The 25,287-nt window shown below is 41.0% G+C and overlaps 1 protein-coding gene and 1 pseudogene across 2 annotated transcripts in view; one reads left to right on the forward strand and one right to left on the reverse strand.

Annotated features, from left to right (window-relative positions):
• Positions 1–25,287, forward strand: part of LOC135344351 (dynein beta chain, ciliary-like) — a 161,637-nt pseudogene that overhangs the window by 66,146 nt on the left and 70,204 nt on the right.
• The window catches only part of LOC135344349 (ankyrin repeat domain-containing protein 17-like), an 87,237-nt gene that overhangs the window by 24,455 nt on the left and 37,495 nt on the right, over positions 1–25,287 (reverse strand). For both annotated transcript variants that reach the window (XM_064541555.1, XM_064541557.1), the window contains 10 exons: positions 21,606–21,704; positions 21,379–21,477; positions 14,346–14,444; positions 14,165–14,263; positions 13,689–13,787; positions 11,597–11,695; positions 11,366–11,464; positions 4,697–4,795; positions 4,535–4,633; positions 1,587–1,685 (listed from right to left, as the gene is read on the reverse strand). In XM_064541555.1, coding sequence (XP_064397625.1) covers positions 1,587–1,685; positions 4,535–4,633; positions 4,697–4,795; positions 11,366–11,464; positions 11,597–11,695; positions 13,689–13,787; positions 14,165–14,263; positions 14,346–14,444; positions 21,379–21,477; positions 21,606–21,704 — 990 coding nt within the window. The remainder of the gene's footprint in view (positions 1–1,586; positions 1,686–4,534; positions 4,634–4,696; positions 4,796–11,365; positions 11,465–11,596; positions 11,696–13,688; positions 13,788–14,164; positions 14,264–14,345; positions 14,445–21,378; positions 21,478–21,605; positions 21,705–25,287) is intronic.

Below are 25,287 nucleotides of genomic sequence, written 5' to 3' on the forward strand. Positions count from 1 at the left end.
GAGCACTTTAAAGTGCTAATCCTCGGCTGTTGCATGACATGAATAAATAGATGTATACAAACCATGCAGAGGAGTGTTCAGTTAAAAACAATAAAGAAGCAACAAACTACAATTCTACTTTTAATAGAGACCGGTAAAGGATGCAAATGTCTAGCTCTACTCGAATAAAGGTGGCGTGCGGGTAGAGCTAGCTAGTTCAAGCTCTTAACTTTTGCTCGCTTTTGTACGACCACCTGCCACTATTAAAGTAATAATAACTTATTGTGTGGAGGCTATCCATGCTGTAAACGCAGTGCTATATGGCAGCCAGGTGAGCAGGCTCATGAGCCACCAACCAACAAACCGACGGACTGCTAATATACACATGGCCAGGTAGTTTGTCATCAAAAGTTCGACACAAACTCAAACTCTGCCATGAGAAAGTCACTTCTACCTAGCTAGCTGCTACCATGCATGGTAGTAGAATAGACTACTGCAAATCCACGAATTAAAATCCAAGAAAACATGACTAGAAGCCTATAGAAACTCTTACTTGCACTTTATTGATTCTTGAGCAGCTGTAGCAGTCTACACACACAGACAGACACACACACAGACACACACACAAACACACTACCGTATACCTCGCTTGCGCATGTGCACCGAGGCATAATAACAACACTATCCAATGACCTGATTTTATGACGCTGGTCTTATTAGAGAAGCCAGTATGCGTGTACCTACATGTACACTCTAAATGACTTTTGTTGCCAGCAACTTAAATCGAAGTGAAGATACGTATGTCTCTAAAGCCGGAAGAGGAGAATCCAGACAAGAAGTAGCGGAGCCATTTACACTTGAATAACATCTACATTTCATGTGTAAAAGAAAATAGTGGGTGTGGTCAAGTCAGAGTATCACTTAAATGATGAATAGTTAAGTACGACACATGAGATATCTTCCTCAGCGATCTGTACAAGAAGATTTATGAAGCATATATACAGTAGACTCTCGTTAATCCAGTCACTCTATAGGGACAGTGCAGTTTGGCTAGAATAGCGAGGTGGCTGTATTTCAGAAAATAGCCGCGGCTAAAAACCGACCGTACCTCGAATCTAATGACTAATTTTGCAGTTCTGTCTCGATAATAACGAATCATTCTGCTCTCTATTTAAACGTAATCCAATTTTATCTGCCAAACCACACTCAAAACGTCATATCTGGCCGTAATAAACGTATAAATAAAATTACATTGTAAACCTAGTTTGGGGCAGCCAGTACTGGCCTCAGTATATAGAATAGCGAGTGGCCGTATTATTTCAGAGAACCGGAATAGCGAGAGTCTACTGTACAAGCATTGATCCGCTAGACTACCTAAGAACAGTCAATGCACTGAGCTAAAGCATTATTTTTTCACAGTGTAGGGCTGTTGATACATAGAGTGATTCTCATCATTATCTAGTCGTCACAGCCATTCAGAGCTTCATGATGTTCGTTAATCTATAGCTAGAACTACAGTAATAATTATAGCACATGCAGTAATGTAATTACAAAATGGAGCTCACAAGGGTTCAAAAACAAATAAAGGACGTGTATGGAGCACTTACTTGATTTTGTCCATTAACATCTGCTCCACTGTCAATGAGTTGCTGCACTATCTTGATATGTCCTTTACCACTAGCCCAGAGGAGAGCAGTAGCACCTTCCTGTTAACCAGTGCAGTGTATTAGTAATATATAGTTGGCAATTATACAGAGGGACAGAGTGAACGATACACAATTAACATAATTATGCAAATCGGCAAAAGAATTGGACGTTTACGATTACATTGCAAATAAAATAAAAGTCTATGTATAACCATGGAGGTCAATTGCTCTTGGGGATAATATTTTACATTTACTCACAATAATTTATACCGGGTCTGTATCATAGCAACTGGGTGTGATTTAATTACCATAAACTCTGCATTCCTCATGAACTCTCTTGCCTTGAGGGTGTACTTTATACTAGATCTACTCATGCAGCCAAAAAGAAGCTAGAAACTTGTTGGCAAGGGCATGACAGATGGGTGGGGCTCCTTAAACACCAGGAAGGCTGAAAAATGGGTGGGGCTCACTGCTTGGACATTGACAAGTTGGTACCTAGTAGAGCTATAAGCTTAGCACTGGCTACAAGCTATACGCACAAGCTTGCCGTTTCTTTTCAATACTTTTGAGACAAGGTGAGGTAGCTTAGGTAGGCCTAGAGATGTAGATAAAATACCTTCCATGCAGAGGGGGATACAAAGAGATACAGCTTGTAAAACTTCATACGGAAGACAATACAACTCAAGTGGAATCACAGAGCTTATAATTACCACCATATTTGGAAGAAAACTAAAGTGCAGACAATGCAATCACCACAGCACCAGGCAGTGATATATCCTATTCTTCTGTTGTCCCACGTAATTATGGTAAACATGGGACACAATGAGCAATTTAATACACATGTGATTCTAGCTGACTAAACTGGAAATCATCTGGAATAAATTTGCTCTCATGCATTGGCCCTGAATGGTGATTCCTAGAGTGGTATATATAATGGATCATCCAAGCAACCCAATATCACTTCCTTTCATTGGTTGGCTTGCCTTCTGGGCGGGGACGAAAAGGTGGTGTTGGAAAAAGAAATAGAAAACGATTAGATAAGAAACACCCGAGTTGCACTTTGAAGATCAGCTCTTAGAGCGCTTGTTAAAGTGGACAAAGTCAAATTGTCAGATGCTCCACTGACAATGAGTTTCTATCTTGAGAAGGCCTTTACGCATGGAAGTATAATAAAAGGGAGCAGTAATACAACCCCTAAATAGTGGGCGTGTGCTACGTATGACTCAGTTCTGAACTAGAGCACTGAAGTGCTAACCCTCGGCTGTTGACACGAATAAATAAAACCAGAGGAGTGTTTAGTTATAAGCAACAAACTACAATTCTACTTTTGATAGAGATCTACCTCGACAGGGTTTCATCTAGGTTTGGGGGGGGGGAAGTTCACCCCCCCCCCTGCTCAAGTACCCTCGTGAAAATAGGCCCATCTTGAATAAACTTGATTTGATTATACGCCCACCCAGAATGAAGAGTGTGCATGCGCAGTTATAATGCAGTACATGTTCGCGGTACACGCTTAATCCGCGAAAACCACGAACATTTATACCCTTAAAATTTACCCGCTATACGGTATACTCATGCATTCATTGTTGCTGTCAATGAAATATCACACTAATATATACTATATTATTATTATATAATATGAAAATACAATTTAAGGATTGTTATAGAGCTAAGTGTAAGCCTCGATTTGGAGCCGCAGGTGGGCGCATATTTGAGTGAAACTCACTGCTAGCGATTTAACGTAAGTCTAAACTTTTTGCAGAAAAGGGTGGGCGTATTTTCGCGAGGGTACGGTACCTATACACTCTAAATGACTTACATTGTTCTGACTGTTCACTTGAGCCCCCACAGAAACCATGTGGGGATGAGCGCGCATGCGCATTGCATCCACAGGAATAATTAAAGGGTGTGTCCAAAGAGATCAAGTTCACAATGGCTACTATAGCTAGCAGTTTAACAGATCTTTTCTGACTTTTGTAGCTAACAAAAAGCTAGCGTTTTAATGCAAGGCATGTGTTGAATAGAAAGTTTGCACCAACAGATGATGCTATGAAAGATTCTGAAGAGACTGCAACAGCCTTCAATGTGAGTCAAACTAGCCATAACTCGAGAAAGAAGCTTTAGTTGCTAATCCACGAATCAAAATCCAAGAGAACGTGCATGGCTAGAAGCCTATAGAAGCTGTTGGTTTTCGTCGCATTGCAACCGTTGAGCAGTTACAGCTGGAATACACACACATACGCAGACACACACACAGTCAGCTTTACTGTATCCCTCGTGCGGCTACGCCTCAAGGCATAATTAATTATTATTAGCCAGTTTAAACGTTATTTTGCAGGGGGGGGGGGGGGGTCAAATTTATTTTTGTCAATTTTGCTCAGAAGCAGAGATAAGTCTCAATGCCCCCGAGAACAAGCCGCTCATGATATCGAGTCTAGCACAAGAGCAAGACTTTGATTGTATCTCTGCTTTAGAGCAAAATTGGTGAAAATATAATTTAATCCCCAGGAACCACAGGGAAACTCAAAGAGTGGGATATGATTGACCATCCCCTCAGCTAAACAGCTAAGATGCTTTATTCACTGTAAAAAGAATGTGTACAAAAAGTTAAGGGAGTATGGAATTCCTTCTAAGTAACAAACGAGTTTTTGGCTGACATAATTATTATGCCTCGAGGCGTAGCCGCAAGAGGGATACGGTAAAGCTGACTGCAGCGTGTGACAAATAGTTTGTACATAATTGTGTACATTAATTATAGGCACCGAAAAAATCATGTCTATATAGTATGAAAAAAGGATAGCTATAATTATAAATGGTTTGTATACTTATTCAGCCCCAAAGCGATACCGTAACGATGTACACAAATACATTTAAGAGCCCTACATACATTGCACAAACCAATTGCTCACTTTATTCTGGCTGTTGACTTGAGCCCTCACAGAAACCAGTAGTTCCACAACACTGAGATGGCCTTCTAGAGCAGCTGCCATGAGAGGAGTGAAACCATCCTGTGAGAAAAGAATATCACGGACAGTGTTTCACTATAATTATGGTACATGATATGAACCCACCGTGTTTGGTAGGTCAACAATGGCTCCAGCAGTGATCAAATGGTGAGCGACATCTTTGTGTCCTTTGAAGCTGGCTGCCCAGAGAGCAGTCCGTCCATCCTATTAATAATTATAGTACTAGTTAACAATCACACATACCGTACATGTATAAGAGAGCGAATATTTCGAGGCGCTTAATTTCTGCTATGTTCGAGGGATAGCAATCCTCCACGAAAATTAGGTCCACGAAATACTGACAGACGCGACATCTTTGCATGACCAAAATAGCGTGAATTTACGCTTTTGGAGACACTTTCACACAAAAACCCCGGAAAAAATCGTGCTGCATGGTATAATTATCATCCACACAAAAGTAAGCAACACAGTCATGCATAATTATGCAGCGTGTGACAATAGCTATTTGCAGGCACTGCAGTATTGTCTAATGGTGAACATAATTATGACACATACTGAATTTGAACACAGGTATAGAGCGCTTGTTAAAGTGGACAAAGTCAAATTGTCAGATGCTCCACTGACAATGAGTTTCTATCTTGAGAAGGCCTTTACACATGGAAGTATAATAATAGGGAGCAGTAATACAACCCCTGAATAGTGGGCGTGGGCTACGTGTGACTCAGTTCTCAACTAGAGCACTAAAGTGCTAACCCTAGGCTGTTGACATGAATAAATAAAACCAGGAGTGTTCAGTTATAGAAGCAACAAAATACAATTCTACTTTTGATAGAGACCGTTAAAGGATTACTTCAGCTGCTCGAATAAAGGTCGCGTGTAGAGGTAAATTTAGCTTTTGCTCGCTTTTATACGACAACGAAGCTTTATCTCTTTCCTTGGCAATCTGTTGTAGAAATTACAACAATGGGTAAGGAATCGTTTTGATGAATTAGATGAAGTTGTATGTGAGCTCCTCCCTGACAAACAAACTGTAGTCTAGGTAACGGCCTTATCAGTCAAGTAGGCTAAAAATCTGTGTCCTTTGATGTAAGCTTTGATGTCTCTTTGTGCATATGTAGTTATAAAAAAAAAAAAAAAAAAAAAAGAAACCTTTGACTAGCTAGGAAGAGTAGCAGCAGTAGTAGTAGTAGGAAGAGTAGCAGTAGTAGTAGTAGCAGTGCAAGCAGGACTAGACTAGATTAAAAAGTTGGTGGAAAGAATAACTGACCGTTTGGACGTCACCTGGCTGCCAGACTTTCATCTGGACTCTTCCCCCTGAGTAGCTGGCCTTTCTCTAAGCCACAAAACTGAGCAAGAAGCTGAAGAAGCAGCTAGACAGAGACATGTACCTAGCCTTGAGAATTGGGAGGCGTGGCTCAACTAGTTAGCCCGCCCAGCCCAGAAGAATTGTTACCGTGGGTACTGAACAACCGTAGAAGTAGGGCTACCCCTGGCTTTACTGAATTAACTAGCTGTGTCTGCTGTCTAGTTGGACCAGATTTAGCTAGATAATGGGGTAGAGAATAGTTGAGCGGTGCTGTATGTAGCTTGAACTGTACTGGCTGGCAAGAATCTAGTAAGCACCCTATGCACTGATAACTCGTCAGAATGGAGGGTATGTTCTAGGAATCTGGACAGCTGTACATCCAAAGGAGCCAGGGAGTGCCAATCATCTTCTCCCAGTCTCTGACACGCTAAACAAAAGGAGCTAAAACTGGGAGTCCCAGCTAGAATTGCTAGCCGGATCTAGACTAATAGAATGACATGGAGGCGTGGTGAGGCCGGATCCACACTAATTGATCGACCTAAAGACGCTCCTGTTCCAGATTTCACGAATGGCAAGGAAAGGGTTAATATCGAAATCTGCCCAATTAAAACTAATATTGTGTGGAGGATATCCATGCTTGACATGAATAAATAAAATCAGGAGTGTTCAGTTATACAGTAGAGGCCAAAATAATGTTTCTGTTCCTTTTGCGTAGTACGCTGATTAGATTGCACGCAATTTTTTTCCCAGTAAAATCATGTAAAAGTTAGAGGGTTGGATACAAAGCTAGAACAGTCAAGAAAATATGTTATACTTATTGTCCACTACATCAGAATTTATGGCAGTAAACCTCTGAGGACGAGGGCGAAGCCCCGAGGCCAAGGATGGTTTACGTTTGCCATAAATTCGAATGTAGTGGACAATAAGTGTTATAATTATACCTACTTGAATGAAAAGTACTTGCATGCTACCTAAGCTACCTCACCTTGGATACAACTAGCAAACAGTCTCAAAAACTATTGAAAACGAATAAAAAGCTTGTGCGTATAGCTTGAAGCCAGTGCTAAGCTTCCAGCTCTATGCACTAACTTGTCAATGTCCAAGCAGTGAGCCCCACCCATCTGTCCTGCCCTTGTCAACAAGTTTCTAGCTTCTTTTTGGCTGTGTAGATCCTCTAGTATAAAATCAGTGCGCCCTCAATGCAAGGGAGTTTATATGAGGAATGTGCTCCAGGCCTGGGGTTTATGGTAGTTAAACCCCACCCAGTTGCTATGATACAGACCCCAAGTGGGGAATATAATGTTAATAAATTATGTCTTTAATTCAGTTTTCCTGCAGGTAGCTAGGAGTGGAGGCTTGCCTCGCTGCTGATCAGATCAATTGGCGAGGACGACTTCACAGCGTGGCCCCTGGATGAGCGGGCGCCACGGATACATTGTATTGCAGATCTCAGTCGAGAGAAAGACAGGCGGGCACATAGCCAGTACAGGGTCGAGCAGTATGTCTGCTCCCATTTTTCAGCTAGACGAGAGGCAAGTCGCTTGTAAAACGTTGTGGACTGTTTTGCCATGCCTATTGGAGTGAAGGTTGAGTGTTTGACATCTCGGACATCTCGGGCTCGTTGCTCGTAAGTTCTTTTTTTTTAATTTTTGTATTTCTTGTAACAGTTTGCAATGCTAGAGTTTTTGTTTGACGGAGCGTGTGGGTTGAACACCCTGACATCCAGGAATGTCTTCTCTTGGCGTCCTCCCCAGCAATTACTCGTTTCCGCCTATGCACATACTACGCTGTGTTTCGTGTTTACACATGTACTACACTGTGGTTTCCGTGCTTACTACTGAAAGGTGGTAATTGGATAATTTGATTGCAGCTAAATAATAGTTGAGCAGTTTACAGTCTTCTCAGTCTAATCTGATTGCAACAAAGTTGTAAACAATAGTTGAGGACAATTCCAGTCTTCCCAGTCTCCATTCCTATAAGCTTGCCTATTATACTCCCTTTGCTGATGATGGCCCTCCAAACTCTACTAAGAGATGCTGAGAAACTAAACAGTAAGTTTGTACACCACACTCTCTAAGTTCAGTTTTTACTTGTGCATGTACTTCCCGTTTGGAGCAAATAGTAAATTGCAAAAAACCACTTGAGATGAGTGTAACAGTTTACACAAGTAAAGCACAATACTATAGAACAAGGTACCAAGTTTAGATTTTGGAACAGAAGATTCAGATCTTTATGTGGATATAATTATACACCTAGCTATACCTAGTACAGTATTCAGCATAAACTACTATAGTTGGGTAACCATGAAAAACTAATCCTTATCAAGAGGAGTTAAGTGGCGTAATATGTTATTGTGGCAGAGAATTGGAGACTGGTTCAGCAGCAGGCTGTTAATTTCTCAGTAAGCAATTTTAAAAATAGCTAGACGAACAGGCAGTTTATGTCGTAATCAAGCTACTCCTACAGCCCAAACTTAGTACTTACAGATAGAGATTTGGCAAAGTTGTGGTTTAGCTGTAAACTGTTACACTTAACCTCAAGTGGTTTTTTATATTTTCCAAAACTTCACATGACATAAATAGATGTATACAAACCATGCAGAGGAGTGTTCTGTTACACACAATAAACAAGCAACAAACTACAATTCTACTTTTAATAGAGACCGGTAAAGGATCACCTCAGCTGCAAATGTGTAGCTATACCTCGAATAAAGGTCGCCTGTAGAGCTAATTACAAAAAGACAGAGTGAAAGACACACTAAATCGACAATAACATTATCAAGCGGAGGCATCCGTGCATGCGTATAATCATGGCGGTCCTTTCAACATGCATGTGTGCTGACTTGCTAAAATCCATCTTTTAAATTGCCCAAGGGACGAAAACTTTACATTCTCAAAATTTCTGACAATGTAATCGTTGAACTGCAATGCATGCGCAATCCATATTGCTTTGCTGAAAATCAGCAATAATTTTATTAATAAACTGCTCAAGACAATGGCCACTGCAAAGAAAACGAAGAAAGAGCTCACAAGACTCGGAGAGATAAAAGACCATTTTAGCTAGCAGCTTCCCTTCTGGCCACAGTAATATCATAATACATGTATAAAAGTGTCTTCGTTAATGATATTCATAATCAATTCATGACATCCGTTAATCCGGAAATTTCATGTATTCGGATGGGGTCTGGTCCGGCTCTATTCGGATTAGCGAGGTTCTACTGTACCCGTAATACAACCAATCACCACTCACACTGTAACGTTTAACACTCAACTTAAAAATAAGATCAAGACAATAGTGCATGAGAGAATATACGAACATGCAACCAGAAAACATGTGAAAAATTATAATCTAATTCAGAGGGCACAATCTCCTACTGGAAGAGGAACGCCTTCGTTACCAAAAAGGAGATTTCCCATCCACACAACATAACCGAAGAACTACCAACTACCTATAGCCTAATGAAGAGGTACCATGCATAGTGGAACAAAACGAGGAGAGGAGGAAAAGCTACAACACATGCATGCACAACTGCCACACATGAAAATCAATACTATATACACACGGCCAAGTCCATCATATATACTGCTCATGCCCGAAACGTTTATTATAGCCCCAGCTAATCAACTAGAGCACTTTAAAATGCTAACCCTCGGCCGTTGCATGACATGTATAAATAGATGTATACAAACCATGCAGAGGAGTGTTCAGTTACAAACTACAATTCTACTTTTAATAAAAGGATCGCCTCATGCAGTTGCAAATGTATAGCTCTACCTCGAATAAAGGTCGCGTGTAGAGCTAGCCAGTTCAAGCTTCTTAACTTTTGCTCACTTTTGTACAAGTAATAACTTATTTATTATTATTGTGTGGAGGCTATCCATGCTGTAAACGCAGTGCTATATGGCAGCCAAGTGAGCAGGCTCATGAGTCACCAACAAACAAACCGATGGACTGCTAATATACCCATGGCCGGGTAGTTTGTCATCAAAAGCTCTGCACAAACTCAAGCTCTGCCATGAGAAAGTCACTTCTACCTAGCTAGCTGCTACCGTAGATACCATGGCAGTGTATCAATAGAAGCAAATAATTATGGCGTACAGGGCACACAGGCAGGGCATATGGCATAAGCAATAGCAATAGCAGAGCATTATGCGGGTGCACAAGTATAATGAAGCAAATGAAAATCATTTTGCTACACCCTCCTACATGTAGTAAGCAAACTATAGTCACAACTCAAGAACCACGCACCACGCCACAAACCAAAATCCTGGAAACATGACCAGGAGCCCACAGAGAATCTCCAGTTGCATTTGCATGAGCAACTGTAACAGTATACACGCAGGTGCACTACCAACTACCTCGCTGCACACCGAGGCATAATAATTAGGGCAGGGCAGGGCGTACGATAGGGCAATGGTAGGGGCATAGCAAGCTGGGGATGGTATTTAGTACTGTATCATCTATGCTAAAATGATGTTCAAAATAATTTATACCGGGTCTGTATCATAGAAATTGGGTGTGGTTTAACTACCATAAACTCTGCATTCCTCATAAACTCCCTTGCCTTGAGAGCGTACTGTACTACATCTACCCAGCCAAAAAGAAGCTAGACACTTGTTACCAAGGGCATGCATGACAGAAGGGTGGGGTACAACATGCAGCTATAGGGAATGGTGTGAATTGATCAACTGTGATTATTGCTAAAAAGATTGCCAAAATAAAAAAAAAGTCCATAATTAACTGCTATATACGCATGCTCTCATTGAAACAGTGCAGCCTTGCAGCTCTTTTCCCACTCTTGCAGCTAGCGTAGAATCTAGTGCAGAGCTAACTATACTCGCAACAATATTAGACTAAGACAAGTTTTGCAACGCACCATTGCGCATGCGAACAAGGCATAATTATCAGTCCCAAACTTTCTGGCCATACGTCTACCGTACCATCGCGAGAATATCCCCACCCTTAGAAGTTTAAGCTTATTAGGGGACTGGGCGTTTAATCGCGAACGGCGAGTTTTCATTCGAATATACGCCCACCCGCGGCCTCAAATCGAGGCTTACACTTTGCTCTATGATAATTCTTTATTAGTATTTTCATTTCAATACATAGTACAGTATGAATATTTCATTGTTAATCTCAGCACTCCGAGAAACATATGCTAACATTAAACAATTTCCCCAGGTATATAATGCTCGGCACTAAATCTCTCTTATGATATGCTTTATGATTGATGGCACTAAGTCTCTCCTATAATGATATGGTAATGATTGAGGGCACTAAATGTCTCCTATATAATAATATAGGAGGTTCTTAATGACTGAGGGTACTAATACTCTCCTATATTACTTTAGGAAGGACCGTAGATACCATGGCAGTGTATTAATATGTGTGGGAGTGATATACCATCATGTGGGAATGAATTAAGTACATAAACTCTATACGTACATGTCAATGGGATATGAACTCACATTGTCCTGATTGTTGACTTGAGCCCCTATAGAAACCAGTAGTTCCACAACACTGAGATGACCTTCTTGAGCAGCTACCATGAGAGGAGTGATACCATTCTGTGAGAAGGGGTATACCAAGATTATCTAAACTACATTATCATAAGATTATCACAAATTCTATACGTACTTTATCAGACAGTGTTAAATCTATACGTACATAAATTAATACAGAGTAGGATATGAACCCACCGTGTCTGGAAGGTCAACAATGGCTCCAGCAGTGATCAAATGGTGAGCGACATTTTTGTGTCCATTGAAGCTCGCTATCCAGAGAGCAGTCCGTCCATTCTATTAATAGTACGTAAAGTCACGTTTTAACGATCACATATCATTATTTTTGTAACTGACAGACGTGTAACCAATAATTTGTAGACACTGAAATGAAACAAAATTGTGTCTAGTAGCTAATGAAAGCACCGCAAGCTCTCCTATAATAATATGGACAATGCCTAATGTCTGGGGGCACGAAGTCTCTCCTATAATAATATGGGGTATGCTTAATATCTGAGGGCACTAAGTCTCTCCTATAATAACTATAGGAGAGAATTTATCCTGTTAGCACTAACAACAATCATTAATAATATGCTTCAAATTTGTATGGTGAAGAAGGGACAATTAAACTAAACTATCAATGTCAAAAACTAATCAAGGCATAGTTCAAGAGGACGTCTTGCTTTCTTTGTCAGGGCACATGCAGGGAAAGGTAGAAAACTTTCCTGTGTTAAGCAGCTGAATATATGTCCTCGCATCTTCTTCTGGTTAAACAGCAAACTCGAAGGATCTTCCCCATATAACAATGACACACAAAAGGCGATTGCAAAGCACCCACAGTCCCTGCTGCCCTTTTGGCGCTGTACATAATTATGGTCTTTGTACCAGGCATTTTCCATAGAGCGACAGCATCTGCTCTTTTAAGGCCGCGTGTTGCTTGTAAGCCCTGCAGCCAAGTTCAAGCTTCTTAGCTTTTATTTGATGCTTTAACATCAAAATGTGCAACAACAAAAACTTGTTGTGTGAAGGCTATCCATGCTGTAAACGAACCACTATGGCATCCAGGTAAGCAGACTCAGACAAATAATATACCTGCTGACCGCGGCAGGGCCATCTTCTTAAAAGGAATCTATACTCCAAAAGTGCATGGAGCATACTGCCATTGAGGTGTGTGTGTGTGTACAGCTATAATTATGTTTGGTTTATTTTGTACAATAATTATAACAATTATTATTATTGCTGTTACAGTTGAACCTCCATTACCGACCACCTCCGAAGAGTAACCACACACGATAAAACGGCCAAGAGCTCAGGTCCGGATTATGATTGCAATGACTTCAATGTAAAGCAACTTCTCAGGAGCGATCACCTTTCTACTCTGTATAACGAGCAGTTTTATAGTCCCCCAATCATATAGCAATAATGGAAAATAACCTCCCAGAACGAACAGCTACACCCATAATTAGCAGACAATTATTGCTGAGATGGCATTATTTAGCACAATTATGAAAACATAACTGTATATATAACTCGTCCCTACAGCCTTTTCAAAGCTTGTATGAGCTATAGAGAAGCGGTTATTAAATCTCCAAGCTTCATTTGCAGCAAGAATTGATTCAGAACATACCTCTGTTCCCCAATGGTGTCCGTTTTATGGAGGTTCCACTTTTATGAGCGAAATTACGTTACGAAATGAAGGCACTTCTACGAAAAATTTTAATTTCGCGCTATACAATATTATCCCAACAAAAAGAGACACATGCATATAATGTTGGCACCGCGGGTGCTGATGTCTCGGTGGATGTGTCAAAGCTACATAACATAACCTACTAGCTATTGCTAATACCCCACAGATATCATAATGTTCTTACGGTAATTTTGCTGCATAATTATAACCACAGGGAAACTCGAAGAGTGGGAAATGATTGACCATCCCCTCAGCTACACAGCTAAGATGCTTCATTCATTGTAAAAAGAATGTGTCCAAAAAGTTAAGGGAGTATGGAATTCCTTCTACAGTAACAAACGAGTTTTTGGCTGACATAATTATTATGCCTCGAGGCATAGCCGCAAGAGGGATACGGTAAAGCTGACTGCAGCGTGTGACAAATAGTTCGTACATAATTGTGTACATTAATTATAGGCACCGAAAAAATCATGTCTAGTATGAAAAAAGGATAGCTATAATTATAAATGGTTTGTATACTTATTCAGCCACAAAGCGATACCGTAACGATGTACACAAATACTTTTAAGAGCCCTACATACACTGCACAAACCAATTGCCTACTTTATTCTGGCTGTTGACTTGAGCCCCCACAGAAACCAGTAGTTCCACAACACTGAGATGGCCTTCTTGAGCAGCTACCATGAGAGGAGTGACACCATCCTGTGAGAAAAGAATATCACGGACAGTGTTTCACTATAATTATGGTACATGGGTTATGACACATACTGAATTTGAACACAGGGAGTATGGAATTCCTTCTACAGTAACAAACGAGTTTTTGGCTGACATAATTATTATGCCTCGAGGCATAGCCGCAAGAGGGATATACGGTAAAGCTGACTGCAGCGTGTGACAAATAGTTCGTACATAATTGTGTACATTAATTATAGGCACCGAAAAAATCATGTCTAGTATGAAAAAAGGATAGCTATAATTATAAATGGTTTGTATACTTATTCAGCCACAAAGCGATACCGTAACGATGTACACAAATACTTTTAAGAGCCCTACATACATTGCACAAACCAATTGCCTACTTTATTCTGGCTGTTGACTTGAGCCCCCACAGAAACCAGTAGTTCCACAACACTGAGATGGCCTTCTTGAGCAGCTACCATGAGAGGAGTGAAACCATCCTGTGAGAAAAGAATATCACGGACAGTGTTTCACTATAATTATGGTACATGGATATTCAGTTAATATAGGATATGAACCCACCACAGTCTTCGGTAGGTCAACAATGGCTCCAGCAGTGATCAAATGGTGAGCGACATCTTTGTGTCCATTGAAGCTGGCTGCCCAGAGAGCAGTCTCTCCCTATTAATAATTATAGTACTATATAGTTAACAATCACGCATACCGTACATGTATGAGAGAGCGAATATTTCGAGGCGCTTAATTTCTGCTATGTTCGAGGGATAGCAATCCTCCACGAAAATTAGGTCCACGAAATACTGACAGACGCGACATCTTTGCATGACCAAAATAGCTTGAATTTACGCTTTTGGAGACAGTTTTACACAAAAAAATCGTGCTACGTATATATGCATGGTATAATTATCATCCCCACAAAAGTAAGCAACACAGTCATGCATAATTATGCAGCGTGTGACAATAGTTGTTTGCAGGCACTGCAGTGTTGTCTAATGGTGAACATAATTATGACACCTACTGAATTTGAACACAGGTATAGAGCGCTTGTTAAAGTGGACAAAGTCAAATTGTCAGATGCTCCACTGACAATGAGTTTCTATCTTGAGAAGGCCTTTACACATGAAAGTATAATAATAGTGAGCAGTAATACAACCCCTGAATAGTGGGCGTGTGCTACGTATGACTCAGTTCTGAACTAGAGCACTGAACTGCTAACCCTCGGCTGTTGACACGAATAAATAAAACCAGAGGAGTGTTCAGTTATAGAAGCAACAAACTACAATTCTACTTTTGATAGAGATCTACCTCGACAGGGTTTCATCTAGGTTTTTGGGGGGGGGAGTTCACCCCCCCCCCTGCTCAAGTACCCTCGCGAAAATAAGCCCATCTTGAATAAACTTAATTTGATTATACGCCCACCCAGAATAAAGAGTGTGCATGCGCAGTTATAATGCTAAATGCCACATGTTTAGTACATGTTCGCGATACACGCTTAATCCGCGAAAATTTATACCCTCAAAATTTACCCGCTATACGGTATACTCATGCATTCATTGTTGTTGTCAATGAAATGTCACACTAATATATACTACACTATATAATTATGACACTATAATTATTATATAATGTATTGAAATGAAAATACAATTTAAGGATTGTCATAGAGCTAAGTGTAAGCCTCGATTTGAAGCCGCAGGTGGGCGCATATTTGAGTGAAACTCACTGCTAGCGATTTAACGTAAGTCTAAACTTTTTGCAGAAAAGGGTGGGTGTATTTTCGCGAGGGTACGGTACCTATACACTCTAAATGACTTACATTGTTCTGACTGTTCACTTGAGCCCCCACAGAAACCATGTGGGGATGAGCGCGCATGCGCATTGCATCCACAGGAATAATTAAAGGGTGTGTCCAAAGAGATCAAGTTCACAATGGCTACTATAGCTAGCAGTTTTAACAGATCTTTTCTGACTCTTGAAGCTAACAAAAAGCTAGCGCTTTAGTGCAAGGCTAACTCACATGTGTTGAATAGAAAGTTTGCGCGAACAGATGATGCTATGAAAGATTCTGAAGAGACTGCAACAGCCTTCAATGTGAGTCAAACTAGCCATAACTCGAGAAAGAAGCTTTAGTTTGCTAATCCACGAATCAAAATCCAAGAGAACGTGCATGGCTAGAAGCCTATAGAAACTGTTAGTTTTCGTCGCATTGCAACCGTTGATCAGTTACAGCTGGAATACACACACATACACAGACACAGACACAGTCAGCTTTACTGTATCCCTCGTGCGGCTACGCCTCAAGGCATAATTAATTATTATTAGCCTAGTTTTTAGTTTAAACGTTGTTTTGCAGGGGGGGGGGGGGGTCAAATCAATTTTGCTCAGATAAGCAGAGATAAGTCTCAATGCCCTCGAGAACAAGCTGCTCATGATATCGAGTCTAGCACAAGAGCAAGACTTTTGATTGTATCTCTGCTTTAGAGCAAAATTGACGAAAATATAATTTAATTCCCCCCCCCCCCTGAAAATAACGTTTTAAACTACAAAATTGGCGAAAATATAATTTAATTCCCCCCCCCCTGCAAATAACGTTTTAAACTAACAGACACAAAAAACTAGGATTGAAATAGTCTGCAAGAGAGTTTAAGAAAACTTAACATTCTCTCAATAACTATACTATGCACAAACAAATTGAGCCCCCTTAGAAACAAGTAGTTCCACAACACTGAGATGGTCTTTTTGAGAAGCTATCATAAGAGGGTTATAACTGAATAAAGGACGTAAAATAATTATAGATAACTGCATAATTTTCGAGGCGCTTAATTTTTGCTGTTTTTAAGGTTTAGCAATCCTAAACGAATACTTCGCTAACGGAAAACGCTCCATTTGATCAAATAGGGTGACATTTATTCAACAAAACGCTTTTAGAGGCACTAGTTTCATCAAAAATATCGTGCTATATGGTATAGCAGTCTGTCCATACTGCGTATACATATCCCCTGAAGTAAAGACAAACTCAAGAGAGTCATTGACAGAAAACGAAACAACATTGCATGTGTCTAGTTTGAAAAGGACGGCTATAAATAATCATAACTACAGCACTGAGGTGCTAACCCTCGGCTGTTTACATGAATAATAAAGATCTATAGTAACCGAAAGAGTGTTAATTATATAATTGCTTGCTAAGCAGCAAGTAACAGAAGCTATAGAGACATGCGGAAACTTTTGAGAACAGAGTTTTAGCAGTCATGTATGACTAGGATCACAGCAAAAAAAATCTGGAGTCTTAGCAATATGGCTCCTGTGAGGGAGGCTTATTAAAGAAGCAACATCACCTCAGCCAAAAAAGTGTCTCAAATTAAGGCCGCGTGTTGCTTGTAAGCCCTGCAGCCAAGTTAAAGCTTCTTAGCTTTTATGTGATGCTTTAACATCAAAATGTGCAACAACAAAAACTTGTTGTGTGAAGGCTATCCATGCTGTAAACGAACCACTATGGCATCCAGGTAAGCAGGCTCAGACAAATAATATACCTGCTGACCGCGGCAGGGCCAATCTTCTTAAAAGGAATCAATACTCCAAAAGTGCATGGAGCATACTGCCATTGAGGTGTGTGTGTGTGTGTACAGCTATAATTATGTTTGGTTTATTTTGTACAATAATTATTATTGCTGTTACAGTTGAACCTCCATTACCGACCACCTCCGAAGAGTAACCACACACGATAAAACGGCCAAGAGCTCAGGTCCGGATTGAACTACAATGATTGCAATGACTTCAAATGTAAAGCAACTTCTCAGGAGCGATCACCTTTCTACTCCGTATAACGAGCAGTTTTATAGTCCCCCAATCATATAGCAATAATGGAAATAACCTCCCAGAACGAACAGCTACACCCATAATTAGCAGACAATTATTGCTGAGATGGCATTATTTAGCACAATTGTGAAAACATAGCTGTATATAACTCGTCCCTACAGCCTTTTCAAAGCTTGTATGAGCTATAGAGAAGCGGTTATTAAATCTCCAAGTTTCATTTGCAGCAAGAATTGATTCAGAGCATACCGTTTTTTGAGGGCAGGCAGAGCAGTTAACTTAAAAATTAAAACCGGGATAAACTCCCACGCACTGGCATGCAAGCTATTGGTGGGTGTGGTTTCCTGGCATAGAAACACGAATATTAAAAGCCACGCTAAGGGTAACGCGAAAATTTTTCGCTACACATGCAGTGTGTCACAAATAGTTTGTATATAATAATTATTATAGGCACTGAAAACATCATTACTCTCGGTACTCTGAGAAACATAATGATGCTATACCCTTGCTAGCTACACGAACCAACAACATATATACCCATTACCGCAACGCTCCTTGGAGGGTGAGCCAGACCATGACTGATGACTGTTAATTATAGGGTTAGGCATCCCCTCTAATTAACTAGAGGAATGCAACCCCGCTGGTTAAATAACAACTAGGCATTTCTAATAATTATAATTATTGCTCCCCTAATTAAGTAATTGGAGGTAAAGACGTGGCCTAGCCACCAGTCATAGCCCATCGGACGAAAGTCCTACTCCCAAGGAATTGAAGCATGAACACATCAAGTGAGCGCTATGGCACGAAGTAAAGATACTGGGGAGGATTGACGAATTGTCCAACCCCTGCATTAGCACGTTGGCAAGCCATGTGGTTCAAAAATAGAAAGCACAAAACGTACTGTTATTGTGCCTAAAAACGTACGTGTTTTGGCTATAAACGTACGTGTTTTATTATACCGCTACGTCTTCCTGCAACGTAAGGTGTTTTATTATAAACGTACGTGTTTCAATAAACGTACGTGTTTCAATAAACGTACGTGTCAGGTTATATCTAGCCTCGAATCCAGGCCGATATTTTAATCGGCCTGGTCTCGAGGCTAGGTTATATCTGAAACACCTAGCTAGTGACAGAGTAGCCTCAATTCAAGGCCGCCTGGAATCGAGGCTAGTGACAGAGAGACTTGCACAAAAAGCTAAAATGAAACACGTACGTTTATAATGAAACACGTACGTTTATAATAAAACACTTTATGTTGCAGGAAGACGTAGCGGTATAATGAAACACGTACGTTTATAGCCAAAACACGTACGTTTTTAGGCACAATAACAGTACGTTTTGTGCTTTCTATTTTTGAACCACACGGCTTGCCATAAGCACGCTGCATAATAATTATTATGCCTCGGTGCGCATGCGCAAGCGAGGTATACGGTAGTGTGTTTGTGTGTCTGTGTGTCTGTGTGTCTGTGTAGACCGCTACAGCTGCTCAAGGATGAATCAAGTGCAAGTAAGAGTTTCTATAGGCTTCTAGTCATGTTTACTTGGATTTTAATTCGTGGATTTGCAAAATAATGCTTCGTTCTCGAGTTATGCCTAGTTTTGCTTACTTGGAATGCTATTGCAGCCTTTTCAGAAGAGTCCGTAGCAAAACTTGTTCACCGAGTGTTACTACTCTACTTAGTAGTTAGCTCTGCACTAGAACGCTAGCTATTGGTAGCTGCTGAGTGCAAGAGTGAGCAGAGAGCTGGAGTTGCAAGGCTCTGCTGACTTGCAGCCATTAATTTTAGACTTGAACTTTTGGCATCAATCGTTTTTAACAACAATCATGGTCGATCATTACCCACTATTCAGTTGATTGCATGCAGCAAAATTCATCATAATCAATGTGTGTATAATAAAAGCTAGCTATTAGTAGTTTTATGTTATGTAGCTTTGGCACCTCCACCGAGGCATCAGCACCCGCGGTGCTTTCATTGATTGAGGCAAACTGAAGTAATAGCAAGATTAGTGTCAGCAGAGAGTTGTACAATAGTAAGGTCCTTGACCGAGCGGATCCTGGCGCTATGACCAGCGTAATGTAAGCCCCCCAGGAAAGTTCCTTACGAAACTGTGAGGACAAATCGAGTACAGGGCAATGTGTGCTCACCGCGTGACTCTATGTCAGAGTGGAATTCGCTACTGATGCATGTGTCGCTGTATAGAGCAGTACATTATAGAGCAGCCTCAGCAGGGCAGTATATTACAGAGCAGAGCAGAGCAGTACATTATAGAGCGCAGTATATTATAGAGCAGAATATTATAGAGCAGAGCAGAGCAGAGCAGTATATAGTACAAGCCGTGGGCACAGGGCAGGGGGCAGAATATTATAGAGCGGTATATATTATAGAGCAGAGCAGTATATTATAAGCCGTATAGGCACCGGGCAGGGCAGGGCATTAGGGAGCATAACACTAGATGGCATAGGCCATGCATAAGCAAATAATGATGGCCTTCAGGGCACACAGACAGGGCATATGGCATAACCAATAGAGCATTATGCGGGTGCACAAGTATAATGAAGCAAATGAAAATTCATTTTGCTACACCCTCCTAGTAAGCGAACTATAGGCACAACTCATAGGCACAACTCGAGATCCACGCACCATGCCACAAACCAAAATCCTGGAAACATGACCAGGAGACCACAGAGAATCTCCAGTTGCACTTGCATGAGCAACTGTAACAGTATACACGCAGGCGCACTACCAACTACCTCGCTGCGCACCGAGGCATAATAATTAGGGCAGGGCAGGGCGTACGATAGGGCAATGGTAGGGGGCTAGCAAGCTGGGGATGGTATTTAGTACTGTATCATCTATGCTAAAATGATGTTCAAAATAATTTATACCGGGTCTGTATCATAGAAATTGGGTGTGGTTTAACTACCATAAACTCTGCATTCCTCATAAACTCCCTTGCCTTGAGAGCGTACTGTACTACATCTACCCAGCCAAAAAGAAGCTAGACACTTGTTGCCAAGGGCATGCATGACAGAAGGGTGGGGTACAACATGCAGCTATATAGGGAATGGTGTGAATTGATCAACTGTGATTATTGCTAAAAAGATTGCCAAAATAAAAAAAAAGTCCATAATTAACTGCTATATACGCATGCTCTCATTGAAACAGTGCAGCCTTGCAGCTCTTTTCCCACTCTTGCAGCTAGCGTAGAATCTAGTGCAGAGCTAACTATACTCGCAACAATATTAGACTAAGACAAGTTTTGTAACGCACCATTGCGCATGCGAACAAGGCATAATTATCAGTCCCAAACTTTCTGGCCATACGTCTACCGTACCATCGCGAGAATATCCCCACCCTTAGAAGTTTAAGCTTATTAGGGGACTGGGCGTTTAATCGCAAACGGCGAGTTATCATTCGAATATACGCCCACCCGCGGCCTCAAATCGAGGCTTACACTTTGCTCTATGATAATTCTTTATTAGTATTTTCATTTCAATACATAGTACAGTATGAATATTTCATTGTTAATCTCAGTACTCCGAGAAACATATGTTAACATTAAACAATTTCCCCAGGTATATAATGCTCGGCACTAAATCTCTCCTATAATAATATGGATAATGTGTAATGATTGAGGGCACTAATACTCTCCTATATTACTTTAGGAAGGACCGTAGATACCATGGCAGTGTATTAATATGTGTGGGAGTGATATACCATCATGTGGGAATGAATTAAGTACATAAACTCTATACGTACATGTCAATGGGATATGAACTCACATTGTCCTGATTGTTGACTTGAGCCCCGACAGAAACCAGTAGTTCCACAACACTGATGTGGCCTTCTTGAGCAGCTGCCATGAGAGGAGTGTTACCATCCTGTGAGAAGGGGTATACCAAGATTATCTAAACTACATTATCATAAGATTATCACAAATTCTATACGTATTTTATCAGACAGTGTTAAATCTATACGTACATAAATACAGAGTAGGATATGAACCCACTGTGTCTGGAAGGTCAACAATGGCTCCAGCAGTGATCAAATGGTGAGCGACATCTTTGTGTCCATTGAAGCTCGCTGTCAAGAGAGCAGTCCGTCCATTCTAGTAAAGTCACGTTTTAACGATCACATATCATTATTTTTGACAAAATTAATAACTGACAGACATTCAGTGTGTAACCAATAATTTGTAGACACTGAAATGAAACAAAATTGTGTATTGGATTACGGTCCACCTCAGAAATATACCATCATGTGAGAATGAAGTATAAATTCATTTTGCTACACCCTCCTAGTAAGCGAACTATAGGCACAACTCAAGAACCACGCACCATGCCATAAACCAAAATCCTGGAAACATGACCAGGAGCCCACAGAAAATCTCCAGTTGCACTTGCATGAGCAACTGTAGCAGTATACACACAGGTGCACTACCAACTACCTCGCTGCGCACCGAGGCACAATAATTTGGGCAGGGCAGGGCGTATGGTAGGGGCATAGCAAGCTGGGGATGGTATTTAGTACTGTATCATCTAAGCTAAAATGATGTTCAAAATAATTTATACCGGGTCTGTATCATAGAAATTGGGTGTGGTTTAACTACCATAAACTCTGCATTCCTCATGAACTCCCTTGCCTTGAGAGCGTACTGTACTACCAGCCAAAAAGAAGCTAGACACTTGTTGCCAAGGGCATGCATGACAGAAGGGTGGGGTACAACATGCAGCTATAGGGAATGGTGTGAATTGATCAACTGTGATTATTGCTAAAAAGATTGCCAAAATAAAAAAAAAGTCCATAATTAACTGCTATATACGCATGCTCTCATTGAAACAGTGCAGCCTTGTAGCTCTTTTCCCACTCTTGCAGCTAGCGTAGAATCTAGTGCAGAGCTAACTATACTTGCAACAATATTAGACTAAGTCAAGTTTTGCAACGCACCATTGCACATGCGAACAAGGCATAATTATCAGTCCCAAACTTTCTAGCCATATGTCTACCGTACCATCGCGAGAATATCCCCACCCTTAGAAGTTTAAGCTTATTAGGGGACTGGGCGTTTAATCGCGAACGGCGAGTTTTCATTCGAATATACGCCCACCCGCGGCCTCAAATCGAGGCTTACACTTTGCTCTATGATAATTATTTATTAGTATTTTCATTTCAATACATAGTACAGTATGAATATTTCATTGTTAATCTCAGTACTCCGAGAAGCATATGCTAACCTTGCTAACTACACGTACAAACTTATATCCCATTACCGCAACACTCCTTGGAGGGTGAGCCGGACCATGACTGATGACTGCGTTAGCATGTTGCATAATAATTATTGATCGAGGCAAGTGATAACCAATATAGGAAGCAAGGATCAGTGTCAGCATGCACCTAGATATTTTAATACGATAGTAAGGTCCTCGACCGTGCTGATCCTAGTGCTATGACCAGCCCTCAGGAAAGCACATTACGAAATTGGGAGGTAAACCGGGGCAAATTGAGTACAGGGCAATGTGTGCTCGCCGCGTGACTCCTTGTCAGAGTGGATTGGCTACAGATATGTTTCGCTGTGTAGCCGCTCAGAGCATAATGTGAGCCAAGTTAACAGCGTTAATTTTACGAGAACGTATGCTGTGGGATTGGGCAGTATCGGATCCTAGTAAAAAACGCATTGCCGGGCGGCTTAAGATTTTTGGTCCAAGCAGGGGATGTCTGAGGCGGATCCAGGAATTTTGAAAAGGGGGTGCAGTTTGAAGAAAATGTTCACTAAAAAAAAGGTCAACAGTTTTTTTAAAGCCCAATCAGTGTAGCTTTTCTGATCATGGATTGATTGATGACAGTATGACATACATAGTAGCAGGAGATAGCAGAAATAGACGATATCATATTGCTCTTCAAAAGTCTACAACTAGAGATCTTCTGCTATTCTGCATTCTGCTATAATTGATTGCTGCTCCTGCTTCTCTAAGCCACACCCACTTCTTGAGCTAGTTTTATTCGAGCTGGTCAGAAAGGGGGGGGAGCACATTCCCCTTGTGCCCTGCACTGGATCCGCCACTGGATGTCCAGTGTGGAGATCGTTATAATTATCAGGGATTAGAAACGGATAGAGCACCATCAAAGTCGAGGCTGTGCTGTAATATAAATAAAGTTCAAACTTCCTTTTAGACAGTAAACTTTCACTCTTGGTCCACAAGCAACATCAAACCACGAATAATGACCACGCGACTTATCTAGCCACTGTCTCTATACCACGCGACTTATCTAGCCACCAGGGAACCACTATAACTCGTACTGACCCCACGAAGATGCACATTATGTTTGCGGCAAAAATGTCCCGGTGGTTTACCTCAAATGCACGAGGTAGTACTGTAGTAAGGGTTATCGCAGCAGCTGAGTAAGCGCTATTATGGCTAGTGAGAAGATCAAGGGTTGATGACTACTGCCGTCCACATTCGGGATGGGCCTCACTATAAATTATTGTGTGTGTCAGTATTGCAGATTTTCTCTCTAAATTTATTCATAGGAAGCTGTTTAGCTCGTCTGGTTCTTTCAAGAACTCAATAGAACTTCCTACAAAATGTATGCATCAAGATCTTTCAGCCAAGCCTGTGGTCAAACTCGTTTCCCGTTTCCACTAACAGTGTATGTCGAACGTAGACTCGCTAGCCAGCCCTTCCTTGGGATAAGGGACTGGTGGATTGCCTACATGTATCTGAGAGTTGTGCCGATGGAATTTTAATGAGTTGCATGACATCATGTATGACATCATCCTATGGTTTGTATTTTACCAATGTCTGACGTGAGTGGGTTGCAAATAGTTACAAATAAGCTCTCCTTGCTTAGTTTGTGGCAAAGAAACCTAGAAATCATCAGAACTGGTAGTATAAGGCTACTGTCCATCCCCACATACTCTAGATTTCAAAAATAGCAATGTAAGCCGGATCAAGACAAGTGGTGCAAATCATCTGCATACTAAAAGTTTTGCTAAGCTTGCCGTCACTGCTTGCTCATTTCATTTTGCACTAGCACAGTCTTGCTCATTGATTGATTGTCATACATTCTACCACAAAGAAACTAACAGTGGGCGTAAGAATGTCACATGACATTGATACTGCACTCTGATTGGTCATTACTAGATACAGGTAACGGCAAAATTCTTAGATAGGCAATCCACCAGTCCCTTACCCCAAGGAAGGCGAGTCTATGTCAAACGGCCTAGACTTTTATGCTGTTCTTTTAGGTGTGCCATGGTGTTTGTTGGCCGAGCAGAATATGTGATCCGTGTGGCCATGGGCAATGTACTATTGGCCAGTTTGCCTTGAAATTTGCTTGTTTAATGAGATATGGCATGTGAGAAACAGCGAATGCCTATATACTCTTGCGTTTGTGAGGGTTGCGCGGTGTTACGTATCTAATTAATTAGAGGAATGCAACCCCGCTGGTTAAATAATAATAAGACATTTCTAATAATTATATTGCTCCCCTAATTAACTACTTGGGGGTAAAGACGTGGCCTAGCCACCAGTCATAGCCCATCGGACGAAAGTCCTACCCCCAAGGAATTGAAGCATGAACACATGTACAGATCAAGTGAGCGCTATGGAACGAAGTGAAGATGCTGGGAAGGATTGACGAATTGTCTAACCTCCTGCATTAGCCTGCTGCATAATAATTATTGATTGAGG

This window comes from Halichondria panicea, chromosome 11 (genome assembly GCF_963675165.1).
Source record: "Halichondria panicea chromosome 11, odHalPani1.1, whole genome shotgun sequence".
In the NCBI taxonomy this organism is placed as follows: domain Eukaryota; kingdom Metazoa; phylum Porifera; class Demospongiae; order Suberitida; family Halichondriidae; genus Halichondria; species Halichondria panicea.